This window comes from Typopeltis vanoorti, chromosome 12 (genome assembly GCF_054136105.1).
Source record: "Typopeltis vanoorti isolate ZY-2024b chromosome 12, IOZ_Tvanoo_1.0, whole genome shotgun sequence".
Taxonomy (NCBI): domain Eukaryota; kingdom Metazoa; phylum Arthropoda; class Arachnida; order Uropygi; family Thelyphonidae; genus Typopeltis; species Typopeltis vanoorti.
In genome coordinates, this window is record NC_143560.1 from 55,426,305 (window position 1) to 55,452,631 (window position 26,327).

The window sequence follows — 26,327 nt, forward strand, 5'->3', positions numbered from 1 at the left end:
ACTAAATCACTTAAGGAATTGACAACATAGATACAAGTATAAATTAAATTATACTTTAATGAATATTTCTGATATTTCGGCAACATCACGTTGCCATCTTCAAAAGGAACTTACAAAAAAGGCATGTGCATGTAGGCACTACAACACAGTAAACCGAGAAAGAAGTGATGAAGCTATTGTTCTCCCAACGGCCAAGTAGGTGTTCTTGGCCGTTGGGCTGAAGGTCTGCTGATGTAAGCCTCCCAAATTTGGGGCAGTTTCATACAACCAAATTTGTTGAAGTTTGGAGAGTTTCTCAGGGCTGAGGCTGATTCCATAAATAGTCTTTCAAATTTGTATTTACTACGGTGTATTATTGTAGCTTTCTTCCACCGTATTCTGTGGCGTGTATCCAGAGCATGGTCTGCAAGACCAGAATGGCTGTACTTGTGAAAACGGATGTAGTCCTTGTGTTCCGAAATTCTGATATTCGCTGTCCTGCCTGTTTGGCCAAAGTAAGACAGTTTACAGCTGCAAGAGACCTGGTATACACCAGGTAGGTCTAGGGGAAGTGGTTGGTCTTTAGTGGAGCGGATAAGGGATGCCAATTTTCAGTATAGTCTCAAGTCATGTTTTTTTAAGATTTTGGTAATTTTTTCCGAGGTGCCTCGGATGTAGGGAATGGTGATGGATTTAGAGTAATCCTTGTTGTGGAGGAGAGGAGGAGAGGTTGTGGTTTGTAGGTTTCGATATTTTTTGGATCATGGAGCTGAGATCTGGGTAGCGGGCTGGCCACTTCATTCGATTAATATCATCAGTCTCCAGAAGTATCTCCACTGCTTGTGTACGATATGGTACTGTCATCCATAAAAATGGATTCTTAACCTACAGTACCATGGAACAATCGAACGTTATCGAAGAACTCTGTTGCAATATCGTTCACCAGTCATAGTCCCTTTTTTCCAGCACTTGTAGCTTGGTGTGTCCATTAAACATAATGCCTTTCCACTCCGTGATCCCAGCACTGCCATATCTATCCCTTTTGAGAACATTCTTCCAATGGTAAGCAGTACCACTTTCATGCCAGTTCAAGTGTCATCTAGAATTGGAGGAAAGACTAAAACAACTCTCATCTGTAAAGAGTACATTAGCCCATTGGTGTCTTGTCCAATTTTTATGGATACCACACCACTGCAAATGTACTTTATGCTGAGCTGGGGATAAAGGGACATAGATTACAGGCCTTTGGGCATACAGGCCTACTTGTCACAGATATCTTGCCACAGCTTGTCGAGATAACACAGTTTGTCAGCTTCATTGAAAGACATACCTGTGTTTGAATTTAGCTGACTTGCAAACTGACCTGCCAGGTTGCATCGATTATGTTTTGCTGCTATAACCAAAAATCTGTCTTCACGATCAGTGGTAGAGTGAGGGTGACCTCTTGACAAACATCTGGGATGCATTCCATTGGTTTTGAAATGCTGCCCAGAGTCTGGATACAATGGTATGTAAGATTCCAAACTCTCTGGCAATATCAGTAATGATGGGGCCTTCTTCAAGCTTTCCAATAATTCTTCTCCACGTGAAATCATCTAGATGATGTCTTTGAGACGTTACAAGACATTCAAGTTTGCAATTTTATTCCTTCAAACACAATTTGCTTAGTGCAGCCTTTTGCCTTTAATCCTGTTGAGTGCTACCACATGACCCCTTTGCACATGATTTGAAAAAAGTGTCAGCTTTCTACTAAAATCGTCACAAATTGCCACATGCTGATTTGTCTGAATTTGTAGATGTAATCTTGAGAAATAGTATTCGTCCTTAGGTTTTGGACACCAATGTATTACATTTATTCATTATAGATACAACTATCATTTCTGAGTACAGTTGGCAGTGTTTATAAATAAACATTTAGGTGAAATAAAAAATCTCTGATTTTTTTATCAAAATTCTTCACCTTTTCAAATCATAGTTTGAAAAAGTTAAAAAAGCATGATCTTTTTTACCATCATCTTTAACTTTATATGAAATAATAAAAGCTGCATAATGAGATTTAGGAAAACTATTATTATGATCTAAGCACCGTTTGTGTTTAGATCATAATAACAGTTGGGCTATGTTTTTTTTTTTTTTTTTTAATTATGCTCAATAATTCAAAATTGTTTGTTTTTAGGCCTTCAATCTTTCTCATGTAAAACTTTGATGTTTTTTGTTTATCTTTTAAATCAACAGGCTTTTTCTTATTTCATTTCATTGTTTCTACAAGTTTTCATAGAATGTCCTTAAATCAGTTCTGAACATAAGAACTTTTTTGTTACGGTTATAAATCGAAATCAAATATAATTTTGGTTTATAACAAAATAATGCGATGCAATGTTGCTTTCCCTTCTTTTGACATTTTTTGACAAAAATGTCAAAAGAAGTGATAATGAGCTTTACCACCATCTTCTGTTTTATTTTTTTGTATTTAATGCCTTTATTGTTTCTTCCGTGTTAATAAAAACTGAAATCATCTTTCAATCACGCTGCATTTTCATTCTTCAATTTCATTTGTCAGTCATTCGACGTAAGATCATCGAATCCTTCTCCACCAATTTCACATGCCAAACTTATTATATTGGGAATTCTGCAGTATGATTGAAGGGAACAAGAGCATTCTCTTTAACACATGCAGGCCAAAGAGCTTTCCAGCATGCATTCATAGTTTCTGGTCTCAATTCAGATAACGATAATCGAACCTGATCAATACAATCCATAATTGAAAATTTTTTCCACACATCCATAACTGACAGTGTTTCATCATCATTTAGCTTGATCAAAATGTACTGAAATGTTCATCTGACATATGTTTTAAAAGTCGTAATTATACCCTGATCTAGAGGTTGTAGCAATGATAAAAAAATTGCACATTTGGGTATTCTATGGCAGGATGACCGGGTGCATTATCAAGAATCAAAAGTACTTTAAATTCGAGACCCTTGTCATTCAAATGCGTCTAACTTCTGGCACAAAATGTTTGTGGAACCACTCAGTGAAAATATCAATGGTCACCCAAGCTTTTTTGTTGGCCATTCAATGAACTGGCAATTTCTGAAAATCTATGCCTTTCATTGGCCATGGTCTTAATGATCAATTTATGAGCAGTGGTTTTAACATCCGATCTCCTAAAGCGTTTGAACAAAATAGGAGTGTTATGCGATCCTTTGTTGCTTTGAATCCATCAATAGTTTTTTTGCATTTTTTGATATGCAAGTTTTGTTTGGCATTTTTTTTCCAGAAAAGGCCGGTTTCATCCATATTCCAAACTTGTTCACGAGTGTAACCTCCATCTTCAATTATTTTAGCGACATTTCCACAAGTTTTTGTGGAAATGCTTTAGCAGCTGTTTCATCAGCAGAAGCCGTTTCACCTTTAATTTTTATATTATGAAGAGCATGTCTTTAAATAAACTTAGCCAGCTAACCATTGCTTGCATGAAATTCATATTTTTTCCTCGATTGAGATGAAGTATCTGGCTGCAGTTTTTTAACCTGTTCATAAAATCCCAATGCTGATTGCTTAATGGAATTTCCGTCAACTGGCATTCTTTTTTGTACATTATCTTCTATCCACATCACTAAAGCTTTTTCGGCCTTTTCTAGAACAACATCTCTTGTGTATGATGATAATTTCGTACTCAATTTTGTACCAGAACATACCGCTTATCTAATAGCCTCTTCATTTTTCTTTATAGATCTGACAGTCGATTCACAGACTTCAAACTTACCCACAGCCATTGCACCTTCTCCAGTTTGAAGACGATGTAAAATTTGAATTTTTATATCCAAGGAAATGGCTTTCCTTTTTTTTTTTTTGGTTATCGGCAACATCATGTGAGGGCTGGATTAAAATCTTCGATTAATGAAATGAAAGTTGAAAATTACATATAGCTTACCATTTATTAATTTTATAACAAGATTTTTATTTTGATTTCACTTAAAAAATGCAAATGCAAAAAATGAGATAACTGTGTTGTCTACTCAAACACCAAATTCAAACTGCTTTTTTATGTGCAGTCAGTTATGTAATTCTGGGAATTCCCAATAAATGAAATTCATAAAATTTTCTTAATTGAAATGAGAATGCAATTCTACAAAATTCTCAGAATTTTCTTGAATTACGAATTTTCTCCTAACTTAGAATTTAGGTTGGTCGCGTAAAAGTGAATAAAAATCGTGTAAAAAAATTATTTTTGATATCCCAATTCACGTAAAAAAATTATTATATTAGGTGTGTATATATACAGGGTGTCCCAAAATTCATGCAAGAAGTAATTCTGATAGAAAACACAGGTTTTTAATTAAAAATTGTAATTTCTTATTGATTCATAAGGTATACAGTATAGGGTTATGCATGGAATAGCATATCGAGTAAATGGCCTCCACGGCTTTGCTGGCACATAATGCACTCTTTTGTCAAAATTTTCCATGACCGTTTTGCATAAATGTGGCTGAATTTTGTTGATACAGCGCTCAATTTCCTCCTTCAAGGCGTGGGTGGTCGTGGGCTTGTTCGCATAAACCTTAGACTTCAAAAAACTCCAAAGAAAAAAGTTCAATGGCATTAAGTCACATGATCTGGGCGGCCAATTCTGATCACCAAAACGGGAAATTACACGACCAGGAAATGATTCATGCAGTAATTGAATTGTTTCTCGGGCTGTATGGCATGTGGCACCGTCTTGTTGAAACCACATGTCGTCCACATCCATATCTTGCAATTTAGGCACAAAAAACTGGATTATCATGTCATGATAGCGAGCACCATTAACTGTTATTGCCTTACCAGCCACATTTTTGAAGAAGAATGGACCGATGATGCCTCCAGCCTAAAATCCGCACCAAACAGTGACACGTTGTGGATGCATTTGTTTCTCAACAATCACTCGTGGATTTTCTGAACCCCATATGCGACAATTTTGTTGATTAACAAAGCCATCAAGATGAAAATGAGCCTCATCGCTGAAGATGATTTTGTTCGAAAAATAAGCATCCACTTGTTGTTGCTCCATAATCCATTCAACGAACTCTATTCGCTGTGTGTGGTCATTTTTAATAACCCTGAAATGTCAGCTGTCACGCTGTCTTTTTTTTCTCGTTGGCAACACTTTATCGCACAAATGGTGTTAAATTTAAATCTTGCATGAATTTTGGGACTCCCTGTATATATATATACTTGGAAAAATTAATAAATGGCATAAGCGTCCAGTGGACAGAAAATATCCAGAAGGATACAGTCATTTTAGTACTAGAAGTGGAAAAGCTATCAGAAACCTAAAATGACGTGGAAAGTTAGACTACGTGATATTTGACCAGAAATACTCAAACATGGAAGTATAAAAGTTTTTCAGTGGCTATACTATATACTATATATATAATTCAAAAGATGGTCAGAAAGTCTAATTACAGATGATCCATGAATAAAAAAAAAAAAAAAGGGAAGCAAAACTAAACATGAAAATTACAGAAAAATTTCCATAATAAGTGTTCTAGGTAAAACATGGTGGCAAAATTTTCTCAAATAAATACATAACAGATGTATACAATTCATTACTGAAATCAAGAACAAAAAAGGCACATCTCTGTCTGGATACACCCATTACATGGCTTCCTTCAGAAAGTGTCCTTCACTCTACCAAAAACTAAAAAATATAGGCCAATGCACACTTTCAGATTTTCAGCTAATGCCCATCACACACACACACAACCATTTACAGTTATACCTCAGTTAACGTTACCTCTGGTAATGAAGCTTCGATGTAACTCTGCAATTTCAAGCCCCATTTTACGTAAAAATATTAACATTTTAAGTCAATGTCTGGCAATCATCCAACTGGCAAATGACAGCGACTCATCACATACTCCCAAGTTGTGGGTGTGTTTGTTTAAACAGTTCTGCTCATCATCCGTGCAATTTAGTCTCGTAGGGTGTGTTTCAATGTGGTGCATTGCAATAAATGACATATGTTCTCTGATAGCATTATTGTAGATTTTGTAAATATCAATATTTAGTTAAAATGTCAGAATCAAGGAAAAGAAAAGCAATTTCTTAAAGAATTAAATAACAAAAAAATTTGTTAAAGTCAACTTTAACAAACATACTTAGTCAATCAGAAAAAATAAAACAGTCTGCTCAGAATTGTATAGATGTTACAGCAGCAAAATTAACTCGCTTAAGGAGTCCAATTTTAGAAAAAATGGAGAAAATGTTAAGTTTGTGGATAGAGATATGTATTAACTCAAATGGTGATTCAAGAAAAAGCATTATTTTTGTTTAATCGCCTGAAATCTAAACAAACTGAAGAAAGTGAGGAAAATTTTGTGGCTTCTCGTGGTTGGTTTGACAAATTTAAATAATAGCCCAGAATTCATAGTATAAAATTATCAGGAGAAGCCACAAGCGCAGATTGAACTGCGAATAAGTTTCCAGAAAAACTAAAGGAAATAACCGAACGTGAAAAATTTTCACCAAATTTGGTGTTCAATGTTGACGAAAACAGTTTGTTCTGGAAATGGCTACCATCAAAAAGCTTCATTTCTATTGAAGAAAAATCAGCAGCTGAGTTCAAAGCAGCCAAAGACCGTTTAGCGTTAATTGCATCAAATGTCTCTGGTGATTTTAAATTAAAATTGTTATTAGTTTATCATTCGGAAAATCCAAGGAAGTTAAAAGGTAACATAAAAAGGAATTTACCTAATATGGAACGCTAATAGAAACGCGGATTACCAAGGAGTTATTTATTGATTGGTTTGTTAACCATTTTTGTCCAGAAATGAAATGATATTGCCAAAGAAATAATTTTGAAGAAAAAGCTCTTTTGTTGTTGGACAATGCTCCGGGATATCCTACTGATCTTAATAGTAAGTTAAACACATACATTCCTGTCAAAGTTGTCTTTTTTCCAGCAAACACAACTTCCCTGATTCAACTGATGGGTCAGGGAGTAATAGCAACATTTAAAGCTTATTATCTGGTGGTACATTAAGTAATTTAATTGAACTAGAAGATGAAGAGCAAATGTCAATTAAAACTTTTTGGAAAAACTACACCATTAAAGATGCAATTGAAAACATTAATAGCTCTTGGAAAGAAGCTATTAATGTTTTCAATTGTATAGGTAATGTTTCAATCCGTATAGGCAATTGTTAAACAAAACGAAACAGAAAAAAAGCATAAACAATCAACTACTTTAGATTCGTATTTTAAAATGTCATGATTTTATCTTTGTTAGGTATGTAACATTGACTTTTTATTTAATAAAGCTTTTCTTTTTTCAAAAAAAAGTCTTTCATTTTTTCTTTACGTACAAACATATCCCTATTATGGCCATAGTATTTTTATCTCTGAGAACAAAGTTTCATTTAATAAAGTAATTTCGTTAATCGAGGTATGACCGTATTTGCTCTAAGCAAGTTCTTTTAATATATTCATAAAAATTTGACTCATAACAAATAACAAAATTCTGAAAAAAGATATACCTAACAGAAAAAAAAGTATGAAAAAAATAATAATATGTGAAAGAATAAGTAGAATGCTTTTGTGGGAATTTTACAAGTTTACCCAATTTAAGAATCCCATTCTCTTCTTTCTCTCAATGAACATGTGCCAAATACAGAGCATATAATACCAATCAATGGGAAATTATGGACCTTTCTTCCTGTAGGCATGTAATGAGGTCGTGGACTGTTGTGTGTGTGGGGGGGGGGGGGGGATATGAACTCACCTGACACATATATTCACTAGTATTGATATCAAAGCTCTGTGGAGGTGTGGTGATGTTCATGTCCACAAACCACACAGTTACAACAGTAGCCTTATGGCACAGTGCACTATCTAGTTGAAAGAGACAATGGTCAGTTCTGTAGAAACATTACAAAATAGGAAGCATTGCATCGTACATAATGTTTAGATACCTCTTTGAGGGTTCAATGTTCGTGGCACCTCAAACAGAAGGCTGAGGCCAAACCAGGATAAACAGGACCATGCCATCGCACCACCACCACCTCCGAATTTCATAGTTGGGGTTATGCACTCTGGTAAGACATGTTCACCGGGCATTCACCACACATGCGCACCAATCCATCTGATCAGTAGAGGGTGTAGCATGATTCATCGTTTCAATAGTGCAGCTTTCCAAGCTTCCACATCCCACTGCACATGATCTTTGCACCACTGAAGACAATGCTGCATGTTGGTTCAGTAATGTGGGGCTTGCATGTTGTGGTCCTATGATGGAAACCCATGTTGTGAGCCTCAGTTCTAGAATGTTTTTTTGTGTAGATTCGTGTTCCAGTCGATGCCTAGAACTCTGAATTCAATGTGTCAGCTAACAAATTATGGTTTTTACATATTGTCCTTCATTGCATCCTATGGTCATGTTCAGTGAGTATGGTGGGTTGTCCACTGCAGATGGCACCTACAGTTAACTTCCTGCAGTTCCATCTCAGTACTGATTGTGACCTGGAATGGCCCAATTTGTTCATACTTTGCTGAACAGATAGGCCTGCAACTATTGGCATCCTATCACAACACCTCTTTCAAACTCTGTCAGTTCCCTTCTCAGAGCGAATTCACCAAGACACAGTTGCACCGACTTGGGAGCATCATATTCCTCCAATTTATACAGACTACAAACACGACTCATTATATAGCACAATGGGGGGGGGGGGGCTGTCCACTGACTTCTTTCCAAGCAGTGTGTATGTGTGCGTGTATACACATTATGTAGTATATATATTACACGCAAATTGTGAAATCGCACAATTCATGGAATGCGCAACACTTTTGCTCATTCCGTAAATTGTGTAGAATTTTGCACAATTCATGAAATGAGCAGAAAATGTAATGCTCAATTCATGAATTGGGTGCATCTCATGATAAACTGGTGAAGAGCATTTCTTATTGGTTGTTGCTGAAAGTTAACTCGCAGCTTATATAATATGTGACGACTAGGTTTTAAAGAGCATTTCTTATTTGTTGTTGCTGCAAGTTGCTGTGTTTTTAGAAGATTTTTTGAAATAGTATTAGTCAAGTGTTACAGTAAATTTGTACCTAACATCAGAATTCCTTTCGTCGCATTTAGTAAGATTAGTTTCTCATTGGCGTGAGTTGCACGACCTGCGTCTTATATAATATGTGACGATTAGGTTTTAAACATCCATATTTGTTAAATTTTAGATCCCTACATCCAAAATGGAACCTAACCTAACCTAAAGTTAGGTTAGGTTAGGTTAGGGCCCAATTCATGAAATAAGCAGAAAACATAATGCTCATTTCATGAATTGTGCAAAATTCTACACATTCCACGAACTGTACAAGCATGTTATACAGTTCATGGAATGCACAAAAATGTTGCACATTCTGTGAATTGTGCTATTTCATAATCTGCATAACATATGTTAAAAACGTAATGCTCATTTCATGAATTGTGCAAAATTCTACACATTCCATGAACTGTACAAGCGCGTTATACAGTTCATGGAATGAGCAAAAGTGTTGCGCATTCCGTGAATTGTGCGATTTCACAATTTGTGCGTAACATATATAAATATTTTATTTATTTATTTTTATTTGATTTTTTTCCCTTTCTTATAATCTAAAAAAATGAAAAAGGCTGAACCACTATGTCTTTGTCTGAGGCACCAAAATACATCAGTTTCTATCTCCATGAAGTGCACCTTATTATTACTTAAGTTATTTATTTTTATTTTGCACTAGAATAGGAGAACTAACATCATACATCATGAAGAACTTTTTTCAGTAGTTTGCAATATAGTGAGCACTCTCCTTCAAGAAATATTGCTAAGCGTGAGCGTGCCATGCTGGTGACTTCAAATAACAATTTAGATTAAAAGTCAGAATTTGTAGTCATTTCCCCGACTATCATAGGTTTTTACCTTTGCCTTTACAAATTTTGGCCTGGTAAGTTCATACTTTATGTAGTTAACTAAATAAAAGATGGGGCAGTTACAAATCCTAAAAGAAGGATGAGCTTACAATATAAGCCTGGCATTGGTTCAGTTGGTAATAACTTATATGTGCAACCCACTATTGTGAAGATTTGCATGTTAAAGAATATTGTCTTGCTTCTAAAACCAAAGAATTATAACAGAAATATAGTCAACTTCAGTTTTGGTTTAAAATAAGGAATCCTTGCAGATTAGTTCTAGTAAGAAGTCAAGTTTGAAATTACATGTTACTATAACACGTGATCAACCAACCTGATTTCCTGTAGCATTAATGATATCTTGTTTTGCTTCCTTAGCCTTTTCCCTGTTTCTACATACCATGTGGACAGTACCTCCTAAAAAGCGAGAGCAAAAAACTATTTGTTTACTACAATGAAATCAATATTTGTGTGCCAACTTGTAAAAATTAAATGCTACATATTTACCTGGTCAGCTAATCAATATCTAACATAATGAATGATATTAATAAATTTTTAAAAGAATGTTAGAATTTATCCATAAAATGAATGCTTTGTGTCAAGAGTCTTAAGCACATAAAGAAATATTAAAAAGTTTGAAAGATTAATATTAACAAAAAGCAAATGTGTTTTTTCCCTTGATGGTTCCTACATTAATATTACAATTCAATTAATTATACTGGTATATACATTTGCAAGTCCACCCAAAACATAGCTGAAAAAATGTTCGGTGCTATTACTATGCCAACTTTTTTCCCATTTGTATATTGACTGAAAAATTATATATTTTCGTGTAAAAATATAGAATTAAACAATAAAATATACGGCTGAGAGTAAAGAGCCCTGGGATATGGAAATCTAAGATAAGGAAGCTATCTGCTATGACATGTAGTGAATGACCAAAAAAGGAAATTTTGTCGTTAACTAATTTGTAATTTTATAGTTTTTTTTTCCCAGTTAAGTAAATGCTCAAATCTTTCACTAAGATTTGAGCATTTACTTAACTGAAAAAAAAAAAAAAAAAAACCTACAAAATTACAAATTAGTTAACTACAGAATTTCCTTTTTTGGTCATTCACTACATGTCATAGCAGACAGTTCCTTTCCTTAGATTTCCCTACTAATGCTGGATACCCCAGCACTCTACTCTCAACTGCTCTCTTCATTTTGAACATTCTATCACTAACTTCAAGTTCTATCAGCAGCTCTGCAGATGACATTACACTTTATTCCTCTTCATTTGACGGGGCAAAACCTTCAAATCTATAAACAACACATTAAACTCCGATCTCTTTGCTATTTTTCAGTAGAGCAAGGATAACCTTGTAACTTCAATGATACCAAAACAGTTTTATCTCTTGCAAGAAAATCTCACTTTACTGCCCCTTATTTATCATCATACCCGGATTTCTGTTTTTGTGTTGACCTACAGCATTAGCATCTCTTGGCACAAACACATCAGAGCCATAGCATCCTCAGCTTCCAAAAAAACTAGGTGTATTCTTCCACACAAGACATTACTTTCTGCCTGTACAACTGCTGACAAATCCCAAATCCATTCAACTCTGGAATACCACCCACACATCTGGGGTAGTACACTAAAAACCTTCTTAAGAACCTGATGCTTTCCAGAAGAGGGCACTGTCTGATTAAGATGACTTCTCACTCATACATGTTTGGTCATCTACCATTTCTTCACTTTCTTACAGGACTGTAGGAACATGAGCAGCGTGAATTCTACTGAACTAACCTCTCCTCTTATTCATTCAATCCATCTACCTCTGACCTTGAAACAACTTCTCTCAATCTATAAACATCTGTTTTAAGAGACAAAGGATAATATAACTCTTGGTCAACCAAATCTTAGATTTCTTAGACTTAAATTTTTTAAATTTAAGTTTTCTTAAATTTCAAACCATTCCTTAGATTTCTAAATCTACAGAAATCTAAAAAGTAAAACTAATTGCATATAAATTGGAATGGAAAGCTCATGAGAGTCCAAACCTGCCATGAGTGGATAAGGATGATGATTTCTGAATTATTACATCATGAAATATTACAAAACATGAATGGTTATTATTCAACCATTTTTGAAAATTATGGAGACAACTACCGTGTTTGAATAAAAACTTTAGTTTAATATAACTAAAATCTACAATTCCATCGAAATTACCATTGAAATCGAAAACCAAAATTCGCTCCCATTCCTAGACACACTAGTTACACGTCTTCCTTCAGGCAGTCTATCCTTCACGGTCTACCAAAAACCGACACACACGGGCCAATACATACATGCAAATTCATACCACCACCCAGCACAAAAATATGGAGTCATTAACACCCTTAAAAACAGAGCCACAACTATTTGCTCCAACCAGCAAGCCCTGAAACAAGAACTAAAAATCATTAGTGACACATTCATAAATAATGGCTATAACAAAATTACTGTCAATAAAATACTTTATAAAACCACAACAAAAATGAATCTAGATTACAGTAAAACCATAGCCATCCCATACATTAAAGGGTTATCAGAAAAAATCAACAGAATCCTACAACATTATAACCTCAATGCCACCTTTAAACCACCCACTAAACTTAAAACCATATTCAGCTCCTCTAAGGATCCTCTCTTCCCATTAGCACATCCTGGAGTCTATTGCATCCGCTGCACCTGTAACTTACCGTACATTGGTGAAACAGGACGGACAATCCCTATATGCAAGAAAGAACACATTAGACACATTAAATACCATTATGGTGAAGCAGGCCTCTCAGACCACGCACTTAACACCTTACACCAAATCAACTGGAAAAGCACCTGCTCCTTACACCGCACAAAAACCTGGTATGAAAGAAAATTTAAGGAATCCTGCGAAATCCTGATAAACCACCCAAATATCAATAACAAAAATGGTATGAAAATTCCAAGGATGTGGATGGCACACATTCAGCCAACCTAATATGAAAGATTCAACATAAGTCAGGACTCTAGTCAATCCACTAGTATTAGAAACCATTCCACTCCAACTGACTGGAATAATGTTAATATATGTATATAGTAGACAACACAAATAATAGGACTCTAGCGTTGATGTATAATTTTTTTTTTTTTTTTTTTTTTTCACCAGAGGTCAGGCCAACAATTGTGGTAGCGGTTGGTCAGTGTCTTTAACGAACCAGTTTGATTGTAGTATAGCTTGTTTCTTGTGTATATTTGTATGCTCCAGAAGATGACCTTGACATAAAGGACGAAACATCGAATTGCAGATTTTAGTTATATTAAACTAAAGTTTTTATTCAAACACGGTAGTCGTCTCCATAATTTTCGAAAATGCATTCGGATCACTGTGCAAGCCTAAAAGAAAGGGTTATTATTCAACTGGTTTTGACTTTTATTGAGGTCTCATCAGTGGGAGCCAGACCCAGAAGTGATAACAAGGTTGAGGTAATGCAGAAGTCATATTTCCATTCCCAGTCTGGGTAGTGGCCTTTCCCATAAAGCATAGCATTACACATGTCTGTAAGGATATGTTCTTTGCATTATGGGATACTAAGGCAATTGATGTGAAGTCAATAGCCTCTATATACGAGTTGCCCTGTCATGAAGTTACTTCATGCACAAACTTTGTTTGCTTACGCTTGGATAAAGGATGAAACCAAGAATATAATTTCTTGGTATCTTTAATTGATATCTTATCATACATAGTAAAGTAGACAAAAATAATTGCAAAAGCTGGTGTAATAATTTGGATCCATAAATCAATTAAAGCAAAAATAACTCATTCATACGAGGTCTGAAAAGATCTCGGCCTCGACCATAGATGACAACATATTCTGCAAGATTTTTTTTCCAAAGCTGGTACATCTGTCATAAGCATCCATGTGAAATTGCAAGTCATTCTATCAAGTAGTTTGTTTAATACAGCTGTCTGAAGCAAAAGTGTTGTCTGTATCCCTTGAAATGGATAAAACTAAGTATTGTGCGGTTATAAAATTCTTTGTAACAGAAGGTTTAACGGAAAGAAATTCATTCGAAGTTTATAAAAGTTTATGGGCACTCTTCTCCTTCGTTTTCGACAATTAAGAAATGGGTAGAAGTTTAAACGTGGCCGTACCAGTCTTAAAGATAATCCACGTGAAGGATGTCCAAAAAGTGTAACAACACCAGAAATCATTGATCAAGTGCACGATATGGTATTGGATGACCGCCGAGTCAAAGTGCGTGAAATTGCTGAGACTATAGGCATTTCAAAAGAACATGTAAGATATATTTTGCATGAAGAATTGCAAATGAAAAAGCTTTGTGCAAGATAGGTACCGCACTTGCTCACAGCGGATCAAAAACACACTCGCATGAAAATCTCTGAACAGCGCGTGGAGCATTTTAACAAGAATAAAACTGATTGATTTGGTACGTCGATTTATTACTATGGATGAGACTTGGATTCACCTTAACACATCAAAATCCAAACAGCAGTCAAAACAGTGGACAGAAGCCAGTTGTTCAGCACCAAAAAAGAAGATAAAGTCGGTTCCATCAGCAGGAAAGGTCATCACACCAGTATTTTGGGATGCTAAAGGCATTTTGTTTATTAATTATCTTGAAAAGGGTAAAACAATAAATGGGGGATTATTATTCAAATTTTTTTAACCAGACTAGATGAAAACATTTGTGAGAAAAGGCCCGGTTTGCAGAAGAAAAAAATCATCTTTCATCAGGACAATGTACCTACCCACAAAGGTGTTTTGGCAATGGGAAAATTAAGGGATCTGCACTAGGAATTGTTAAAACATCCACCCTATTCCCCAGATTTGGCTCCCTCTGACTTCTATCTGTTCCCAAAGCTCTTCCTTGTTGGTCAGCATTTTTCTTCAAATCAAGCAGCAATTGCAGAGGGGTATTTTGTAGATCTTACTGAGAACCACTACAGGGACAGGATAATGGGCTGGTGCATCGCTGGAATAAACGTATTAGTCTTAAGGGAGGTTATGTTGAAAAATAAAAATAATTTTTAAATTATAAATTCGTTTTTTCATAGTTAGGCAGGGACCACCAGTAGTGTTTGGTGCCTGTGTGCAAAACTTGAGTTGGCACCCCTATCCCCCCCCAATAAAAATATCGCTTTAAAAAAACGTTTTTTTGAAGTATTTCCTCCTCTTTGGCGCCTCTTTGCATCGCACACATTGCACACATGGCCGGCGTGCCCCTGTTGTTAGGCCGAGAACTTTTCAGACTACCCTTGTACATACTGGAATGAAAGAATATTAAGAGTGCAACTGAAATAAAGCAAATTTAACAGTTGTTGGAGTGTATGTCCCCGAAGAAGGAAAAGAAGAAGAAAACAATGACTTTTACAAACAGTTACAAAGAATATATGAAAAATTAAATAAAACAGACATTGTTTAGTGCAAGATGGATAGTTTGAGGTCTCTTCAGTGGGAGCCAGACCCAGAGGTGATACTAAGTTTGAAGTAATGCAGAAATCATATTTTCATATATAGGAGTTGGCGAAAGGTGTCACACCTTATTATTAAATTACTCTGGATTAGAGAAAGATGTTAGAAGTTTTAACCAAGTGAAAAAACTTCTAACACCTAATACCTCTGTAATTAGCAGGTTTTATTTTATCCCCTTTTTAATACCTATACATGTATTGGCATTTGTCCATTTGTATATATTTTATTTAAAAATATATACTTTTTTTTAATAATCTCTTCCTATTTTATACACATTGGGTCTTCTTTGGTATATACCATTTTGTAGGTATGAAACAAAATTTTCCCAGCTTTTTCTGTTCCTCTTTCTGGTTTCTATTTTCCAGCAAATTTATACAGTTTAAAGTTTATCCCATCTTCTCCTGCTGATTTATCATTTTTTATTTTATTTAGGTTGTCCTTTAATGCTATCATTGTTTTTATATCATTTAAATCAGGGATTCTCAACCTATGGTACGCGTACCACTGGTGTTACGTGAGCCACTGCCTTACTGGTACATCTAATATCTTGAATTAAATATAGTGGTACGCCACTGGAAAAGGTTGAGAACCCCTGATTTAAAGCATTTTATAAGGTTTTTTTAGTATATCTATCTATCCAAAAGATCTGTAAAGTAATCCAAGAATTCTTTTAAATCTATTTTGCAATTTATATTTGCAGTTTCTTTTATATCTGCATTCATGTGCTTTTCGTATTTTATACACACTGGGTCTTCTTTTGTATATACCATTTTGTAGGTATGAAACAAATTTTTCCCAGCTTTCTCTGTCTCTCTTTCTGGTTTCTATTTTGGCTATTGCTCATCGTGTTTTATCCAAATAAAGTGTTTTATCCATAATCTCTATAAAGATCTCAAAGGCAAGTGATGTGAAGTCTTAGCTTCCTTATAAGAGTTGCCCTAGTCCTGAAAATACTTCAGGAGCAAACTTTGTTTGCTTACACTTGGATAAAGGATTAAACCAAGTATATAATTTCTTGGTATCTTTAACAGAGGTATTAGTTTACTGAATACATGCTACAAAATATATAGTAGAATACTTAATAAAAAATTGAAAATATACAGTGAAAAAATATTATTAGAATGTCAAAATGGATTTAGAAAAGGATGCTTATGATGGATACAACTTTTTGTTTAAACTACTTACAGAGAAAAGAAGAGAATTTAATTTAGAAACTCCTTTTTTGTTTATAGATTATGAAAAAGTATTTGACAAAGTAAAAAAGATACATACTGTTTGATATATTACAAAGAATAAATATACCTAATATTTTACTACATGCAAAATTGAATATACACAAAGATTATGAAATAAAGATACAAATAAATGAAAAAATATCTGAAAAACAATCTATAAACCAAGGAGTAAGACAGAGATGTTCTCACTCTCCAACACTTTTTAATATTTATATTAATAAAATATTAATACAGTGGAACACCTTAAATAATCCAGGTATAGAAATTTCTTAGAACAACAAAATAAATACAGGAAAACCTTGCTTAATGCAAATTCGATATGTCGATAATCAGTTAGTGAGACCGAGTGAAATGATACGATAAGTGAGTGATTAATCAGTTAACACGCTTTTTTTTACGTTATGCAAAATTTTTTGTCGCCATTCTGCAGCAAGTGGAAAAGCTGGAAGTCATTAAGAAACATGAAAGTGGCGCTAGTAATACAATGATTGTGCGAGACCTAGGGTACAGCGAGTCTACAGTTTTGACTATATTAAATAAGAGTCAAGAATACAAAGAACAAGGAAAAGTTGTTGCAGCTACTTTAAGCATGCAGATCACCCAAAATAGAAGCCATTTAATGATCGAGATGGAGCATCTTCTATCACTCTGGATTGAGGATTATAAACAAAAAATAATACCTCTTAGTACAGTGAATATTCAGGCAAAAGCTCTGAATATTTTTACTTCATTGAAAGAAACCAAATTTCGAGAGGAATGTGAAAGCTTTATTGCGAGTTTAGGTTAGGATGGTTTGACTGCTTTAAAAACCAAGCTGGACTGCATAATGCAATAATGACTAGGGAATCTGCTAGTGCTGATAAAGATTCTGTGGCCAAGTTTCCTGAAGAATTGCAAAGATAATTCAAGAGGGTGATTATGACGATCGGTAAATATTCAACATCAACGAAACTGGTCTATTTTGGAAGCATATGAAAACAAAAACTTTCCTAGCTAAAACTGAAGCAACTCAACCAGGATACAAAGTATCTAAAGATTGTCTTCTTACGCTTTTATTAGGAGGCAATGCAGAAGCGACTTTAAACTCAAGCCTATGTTAGTTTATCGTGCGCAAAATCCAAGATCTAACATTATTGAAGAAATCAGTATAATTGGAAAAAAACTTGGATTTAATGAACTGGAGAAGAAAAGGAGAAGAATGATCTGCTTCAACTAGAAGAACAGCATGCATATGAAGAAGAACATAAGGAGCACGAACAAGAAGAAATATTATGACTAGAAAGATAACTGCAAAAGAACTTGAGATAGTTTTCAATCACATTGAGCATGCTAAGGAAATTTTGTTTGATGCTGATCCTGATATGGAACAAAGCTTTGAAGCTGTCGAAATCTTGATAAAACAATCGCCAGTTATCGCAAATTGCATCACAAGATGAAAAGTCAAGCACGATTCAAACATCTTTACTTAATTTTTTTGTAAAAAAGTAGCTCAATCAAATGTTAAAGACATTAAATAAAAATTTAAGCAATTGATTTTTATTAACTTTGATGATTTTATCCTCTAATATAGCTTATACTGTAATTTGTTTTCCAAATTTACACTAACTGATGGATGAATTATAATTATTCCTATTGTTTATTGTATTAGCTTAACGCAATTTCGCTTAGCGCACATTAATTGATGGGTTAATTAATCGAGTTATATGAGGTTTTCCTGTATGCTATTATTTGCAGATGATCAAGTAATAATATCAGATAAGGCAGACAATTTACAAAGAACAATATATAATTTAAACATTATATTAGAACAGTTTGGAATGAAAATATCCATAGATAAAATTAAAACAATGGCATTTTGGGGACAAACTTCAGTTAGAAGTAAAATAGTTAATAAAATAATAGAACAGATAATTCAATAAAATAACTACACACTGGGTTTATTGGTCATAAAGATTTAATAATACTAGTCACCTACTTACTAGTTTTGCCACATAACTGAGTGGCTTCATCTGGGTTTGGATGAATATATAGATATAAATATACAACACAAATGTTAATTATGAATCAATACATTATTAAAAATACTGAATGTGTAGGAACCATTACACAAGTAAAACAGAAACATGTGGAGCGTGGATGCTGGCACATGGTCAGTCATTGTTCAGCAGTTGTGTCTGATAGAAGAGAAATTAAACTCGGATGTGTTTAGAGATCTAATGAGCAACTTCTAAATGTAACACAAAATCATCCCTTGTGAGTGGATTACCATAAAATAACATACTTATCAAGAACAGATAATTCTTTACAAGGCCTTGATAAGACCACACCTGGATTATTGTGCACAGATTCGGTATCCTGGGTTCCAAGGTGATAAAGAAGCTGTGGAAAGGGTACAAAGAAGAGTTACAAAGATTATATCCAGATTATGAGATTTAGATTATGAGGACAGATTGTGAGTATGTGATTTACAGACTGGTTAACAGGAGAAAGAGGGAAGATATGATAGAGGTCTATAAACGTTTGAATGGTTGTTAGAGAATATCATCTGATGAAATTTTTTTGTTATATAGAAGGTGGGAAGAGAATATGGGGGAGAGGTTATTCATAGAAGTTAAGTTTGTTTGCAATCAAGAAAGGCGTAAGAGCTAGGTTTTTCTCTCACAGAGTTTGCCTTTAGGGGTAGTGAATGCATCTAGTGTGAATGAATTTAAGAGAAGGTATAACGGTTGGTTTGGGTAATTTATTGTCTCCCTCGATGAGTCCTTGAACTCCCTGGAGGTCGCAGATAATGATGATAATAATAATAATAATAAATACTTTCAATTATCTTAGATGTGAAATATCAAAGCAGAAAAAGACATAAAATTAAAAACTTCAAAATTTTATAGATGACAGGCCTCATAAATAGAACATTCAATCCAAATATTGTACAAAAAGAGAAATGCTTGAAAATATACAATACTTTAGCAGTGCTGACATTATTATATGGCAATAAACAAACAAGATAAACAAAGAATAAAAATAAGTGAAATGAGATTCGTGAGAAGAACTGCAAAATGCACATTATTAGACAAAAAAAAGGAAAAAAGATATTTTAAAATAATTAAAAAATCAATAGAAGAAAAACTAAACAATTACAAACAAACTTGGATAGAACATGTAAATCAAATGGCCAACACCAGATATCCTAAACAATTAATAAAATATAAACCAAATGGAAAGAGAAGACCAGGTAGACTTCAAAAGAGGATATTAGATGAATAATGAGATTGAAACAGATCAATATGGTCTATATCTGTAATTAGCATTATGATGATGCAATTTTCAACCGAAAGAAAAGTGCTTAAATGGTAATGAATGTTTTCAATCACATACTTTCTAACACCATAATTTTAATGTAGATGCATGCAATGTTAAGCATGCAGTTATGATCAATGCTCTTACACCTGTAATGCTTTAAGATATACCTCAAAGTGAAATATCTGTAATTATTCATTTTTTTTTTTTTTATTTCAGTTAATTACTCAAAATTTCCTATAAGTTGAGATTTCTGTTATATCAAAATTTTTGAGAGTTCTGACATAAAAAAAAAACTACATAATTTTAAGATAAGCTATTAGTACTACAGTTTTCTACTAAGACTATTCTTTCACTACTGATTCAATTCCTGTTGTAAAATCTTGTATAGAGAAAAATTAGTAATTTTTTTCTATGTTAATTTTACATGGGAAATTAAATTTACATAAAATACTTGTAATGAAATTAATGTAATAACTCACTTTGCTGTATCAAATCTGGTAACAAATTGTTAGAACATTCTTATAAGAACTACTAGAATTGTAAAAACAGAAAATAAGCTCAGACAGGATTAGACAAAGAGACCTAAGGCTAGCGAAAATTACCAGATTACGAGTTTTCCTGCCAAAACTCAACGATAGCGTGGGTGGCAGAGAAAAATGCTCCAGTAAATCCGGGGGACTTAATTTGAAGAAGGGCCAAGGTCGGGAGGTTAAGATAAAAGGCCAAGGTACTCTCGCACTCAATCTCAATTCGAAGTTGGTACCTGTGCCAAGCCTTTTCCGAGGACGGGGACAGTCACGTTCCTGCAAGCATGCAGTTCCGATAAAGTTGGGAAGTTAGATAGCAGAGCAGACGGTCTTTTCGAGATATCCTACCGTATGATTCTTCAATGATTTCTACAGCCCGATTGGAAATTTTTTTTTTTTTTTTTTTTTTGAAGAAGTGGAACGTGCCCGTATACCTTTAGGATCTAGGACTATATGTATTGAGCTGGCAAGATTGTAAGTAAGATGTTTTATGTTAATTCCTAGATTGTGAAAAATTAAGCGATGAATGTTGGTTCTATTGTCGATTAGCAAAGAAAGTATTAGAGAAGTCGAAAACTGTACTTCTGTTTAAATGTGAATAAGTAGTACATAGAGTTTTAAAGAATTTGCCAATGTTGTGTAATGCAAAGAAATTGAATGTGGATTAAGCTTTAACTTTTTCCTGTTTTGTAGCACGAATTAAGATAAAGTGTGTTTAAGTCTATCCACGTGTCTGAAAATTTATGTGAAATTTTAATGTCTTTGTCTTAAAGCTTAAGTGAAAATGCTTGAATGATCATATGGAGAATTAGATACACGAATTGTATTATCTCCATTGTCATCTAGTTGCATTAGGCTGAACCAAACACTTGATATGTGCAGTTTAAATTTTGTAATTAATTTGTCTTAGAATGAATAAACATGTTTGTTTTGTTAATAGCTTGCCTGATCTTGCTTTAAAATGCACCGTCTCATAAAAATATAGAACCTGTGTGACCAAAGGATAGTGATAGCCACGAATGACTTAAAAAACAAAATTTTAGGAGTTGCTTGAATTAGAGTTAATTTTAGAGATATTTTCGTGCATAGCTGAATGTTTCTCTTGCATGTAAGGGAAAGAAAAACAATTCTTTTACGCGATCCTTAATGGCACAGTCAAAAAAAAAAAAAAAATTTTAAGGATCAATATAAGAGAAATTGGTTCCAGTCGGAAGTCTACACTTCGAGCATGTGAAATAGCATACTTACGACCTTGAGAGAGGGGGGGGGGGTAAAAACAATAGACTGAAGGGATTAAGAATAATCACAAGCCTTGTGCATGAAGAACTAGCTCAAATTATTACACTGTTAACTTTAATTTAATAAAGTGAAAATTGCTTACCATTATTTACCTTCATTTAAAAAATTTAAAAAAAGTTTAAAAATTTAAAAGGCAGAAATGTAAACTTAAGTGAAATAAATTTATTAGCTGTAAAGTTTTCACCTAAGTATCATTCATAGGCATCTTAAGTGCAATAACAACAATAGAACACAAAATAATGCTCAAATTTGATCCCCAGGATTTGAAGGGGATAGATTAACCATGAAAAGAGTGAAGAGGTGGATAGCAAAGATATCAGGAGTGTAAATTGTTAGTTATAAGGATAGGCTGAGAGAATTTAAATGGCATAGAAGAGAGGAGGAGGAGAGGTGATATGATTGAGACTTTTAAACTGTTGAGAGATAGTAACAGGGATGACACTGGGGACATCTCATATTGCGTTTTCTAGGATTCCACGATGAGTCTTGTGACTCCACAGAGGCATGAATCATAATAATAATAACAACTATTATTATCTTTTAAATTAATCCTGCAAAGAAAGAGTCAAAGCTGTATAACTGAGAGGAGACCTTCACATAGCCTTTAAAGGAATGCGGAGAACTGACCAGGGCTTCTGACCTAATGTCCAATCCTCACCTTCTTGTCGTTCACCCTGTTGAGCATCTTCCTGGATACTGAACGAACGACGATGGACTGGCAATTTGGGATTTAGCCAACCAAATTGTATTCTTATTGGCTTAAACCAAAATACGAAATGATGGTACAACATGACAAAATTTCAAGCCGGCTGGGGCATCGTCCGATTAAACAAGACCCCACTGTTTTCGCTAGGGAACCATGGCGAACAGTGAAAAGCCAGCTACTGGAACAAAAATGAAAACACATTCCAACTCAACATCACCAGAGTAAAAGATCGGTACTATCAACATAAGAAGCCTGAATAGCAAAGAAATGGAACTAGATGAGGAAGATAAGTACCAGATCGACATAATAGGGGTGACTGAAACAAAAAAGACAAAAACTGGTGAGAGATCTTTCTGAGCAATAAATACAAAATGTTATATTCAGGCAATGACAATCAAGAAAAAGAAGGAGTAGCCATAGCATTCAACACTAATTACGAGGCTAATCTTGAATGGCAAGCGGTCTCAAGTAGAGTAATGTGGGCAAATATGAGAATGGGGAACTGGACAATGACTTATTTGTGCCTATGGTCCCACAGCAGGTTCTACTAAGGTAGAAGTGGAGGAATTTTTTGAGGCTTTAGAAAAAGCAACTGACAATGAAAACAGGAAAAGTTGGTCCTTGTTGGGGATCTAAATAGCAGAGTAGGAAATGATTGTCAGACATACAAAAATATTTTGGGAAAATTTGGAGAAAAGAGCAAAGCTAATAATAGTGGCAAATATCTGTTAGATTTCTGTTCAGGACATGGACTAGTTATTACTAACACCATGTTCCAACATACAAATGTGCACAAATTCACATGGAGAGAAGATGCAAGGAATAAGAAAAGTCTCATTGACTATGTTATTGTTGATAGAGATGTTTTCTCCCTGCAGGACACCAGAGTATTTGAAATACAGAGGATGAGTACAGAGGATTTGAAATTGGAAGTAATCACTACTTAGTTTTGAGCAGGATAAAATTGAATTTCATATTGAAAAGAATAACATGTAAGAAAGTTTTAAAGCGAATAAAAGTTGAGCAGCTCTCAGATGTGAACTGTAGACTAAAACACACAAAGATTATTGAAGAAAAATTGAAAGAGTTTGAGAAGAGGAACCAAACCTTGGAGATTCAGTGGCAAGCCTTGAAGAACACCCTGATTGATTCAGCTAGAGAAGCATGTGGTGAAGTTGTCTGCAAGGATAGAAAAATTAGAACTCCATGGTGGATACAGGAAGTTAAAGAAGCAGTGAAGGAAAAGAAGAAAGCATATAAAAAGTTCCTGGCAAATAAGTCAGCTTGTGCTCTTAGAGACAAATGTATAGAGAAAAATATAAGAAAGCTAAATACTGTGTAAAACTAGCTAAACAAAAGTAATGGGAAGACTTTGGCAAGAACATAGAAAATAAATATCAAGAAGGTGGCAAAATATTCTGGAGGTTGTTGAAGAAGCTTAGGAATGGAGGAAAGAGTGCTGTAAAAGGAGTTAGAGATGATAAAGGTGACATGAAAATGGGAGAAAAAGATATCCTCGAAGTATGGAGTAATTACTTCGAAAAATTGCTAAATGAAACAAGCAGTGATAGCACAGCAGTAGAAAACACTCAACAGGCATACAGTCAGGAATACATATCCATAATTGAAGTAGAAAAAGCCATCAAAGACTTGAAATGTGGTAAGGCAGCAGGAGTAGATGATATTTGATCAGAAATGCTGAAGTATGGTGGTATAAAAGTCTTACAGTGGCTGCACTGCATAGTTCAGAGAGCTTGGATAGAGGGACGAATTCCCAATGATTGGAGTAGAGCTCTCATAGTACCTATATATAAAAAGGGAAATGAAACCGTATGTGTGAATTACAGAGATATTTCCCTACTGAGTGTTCCTGGTAAGATTTATGCAAGTATACTTGAGAAACAGTTGCGAAGAATTGTGGAAGAAAAGCTTGGTGAAGAACAAGTTGGATTCAGGTCAAATAGAGGTTGTCAGGATCAGATCTTCACTTTACAACAAATAGCTCAAAAATCGTGGGAATATAACAAAGATCTGTATTTAAGTTTTGTTGATTTGGAGAAGGCATATGACAAGGTGCCAAGAGAGAAGGCTATTCAATACGCTACAGTTATACGGTGTCAATGGGACATTATATCAAGCAATACTTAGTCTTTATTTGAGTTGTAAGTCAGCAGTTAAAATTGAAAAAAGCACAGGAAGATGGTTTAATGTTAATCTGGTGTGAGACAAGGATGTACATTATCTATATGGATCAGATTATGAAGGAAAGTGGTATTAAACATGATATCGAAATTGGAGATGTTAACGTCAGCTCTTTGCTTTATGGGGATGACGTTATACTTCTAAATAAATCTGCTACAAGTTTGCAAGATTCCCTGACTAAATTGAATAACTGTTGTAATAGATATGGTATGAATTTCAGCAATAAAAAGACAAAGACAATGAAAATAGGCAGAATCGTTGAAATGTCAACTTCGTTGTGAATGGAGAACCTGTGGAACAAGTAAAACATTTCAGCTACTTAGGCACGATTTTTAGTGAAGATGGTAAAACAAATATCGAAATAGACAACAGAATGAACAAAGCTGGTATGGTAGGAAGAGAAATGAATAAATTCATGTGGAATAAGTGAGAAATTAGTCGGAACACTAAATTAGCTGTATACAAGACAGTGTTCAAACCAGTTTTAACTTATGGATCTGAGAGCTGGGTCAGAAGTAAAACACTTGACCAAAGACTAGAGACTGCAGATATGAGAGTCCTGAGAAAGATTAGGAGCGTAAACAGATGGCATCAATGGCAATATCATATTAAAAACAAGGATATTAAGAAAGAACTTGACATTGTCAGCATCGAGGAATGCGTTAGTAGAGCGAATCTCAGGTGGTATGGTCATTTAAACAGAATGAGCGAGGAAAGATTAGCAAAACAAGTGTTCTCTTCCAGGTTGGCAGGAAAACGACCCAAAGAAAGAAATATGAATTAGAAATATAAGATCTGATAATGTTGGAGTCTTGACAAGTAGCAGACTGATTTGGAGGAAAATTGTAGATAAGAAGTTAGTAATGATGTAATTTTTTCATGTAGTACTATCATATCCTGTACACCCCTTAAGGGTACATAGCAGGAATTTGATGATGATGAATGAATGTTCCAAAACAAAACTTCTGTGTGTGTGGGAGAGGTATATAAAAAATATGTAAATAAAAAATAATAGTGGATTTAATATTAAAATATACTAAATATACCACTGTACATTTGTACAAATGTACATCTGTAAGAATAAAAAAAAATCAGAACTCCATAATGCACAAAGGAAGTTAAAACAGCAGTAAGGAAAAGAAGAAAGCATATCGAAAGGTCATGGTGAATACGTCACTTGTGCTCTTAGAGAATACAGAGACAAATGTAAGAAACTAAACACTGTGATAAACTAGGTAAACAAAAGTCATGGGAACACCTTGGCAAGAACGTAGAAAATAAATATCAGAAAGATGGCAAATATTCTGGAAACTGTTGAAAAAGTTCAGAAATTGAGGAAACAGTGCTAGAAAAGGAATTAGAGATGATAAAGGTGAAATGAAAACTGGAGCAAAAGATATCCTTGAGCGTATGGAGTAATTACTTCAAAAATTGTTAAATGAAACAAGCAGTGACAGGACAGTAGTAAAAAACACTCAACAGACATGCAATCAGGAATACATATCCATACTTGAAGTGAAAAAAAAAAAGCCAACAAAAGCCTGACATGTGGAAAGGCAGCAGGAGTAGATGATATTCGACCAGAAATGCTCAAGTATGGAGGTATAAAAGTCTTGCAGTGGCTACAGTGCATAGTTCAGAGACAGAAATTC

At 34.4% G+C, this 26,327-nt stretch overlaps 1 protein-coding gene across 1 annotated transcript in view; it reads right to left on the reverse strand.

Annotated features, from left to right (window-relative positions):
• The window catches only part of LOC150100803 (dehydrogenase/reductase SDR family member 12-like), a 149,900-nt gene that overhangs the window by 94,437 nt on the left and 29,136 nt on the right, over positions 1-26,327 (reverse strand). Inside the window, exon 3 of the mRNA XM_090401265.1 lies at positions 10,242-10,324. Within this exon, the coding sequence (XP_090257391.1) occupies positions 10,242-10,324 (83 nt within the window). The remainder of the gene's footprint in view (positions 1-10,241; positions 10,325-26,327) is intronic.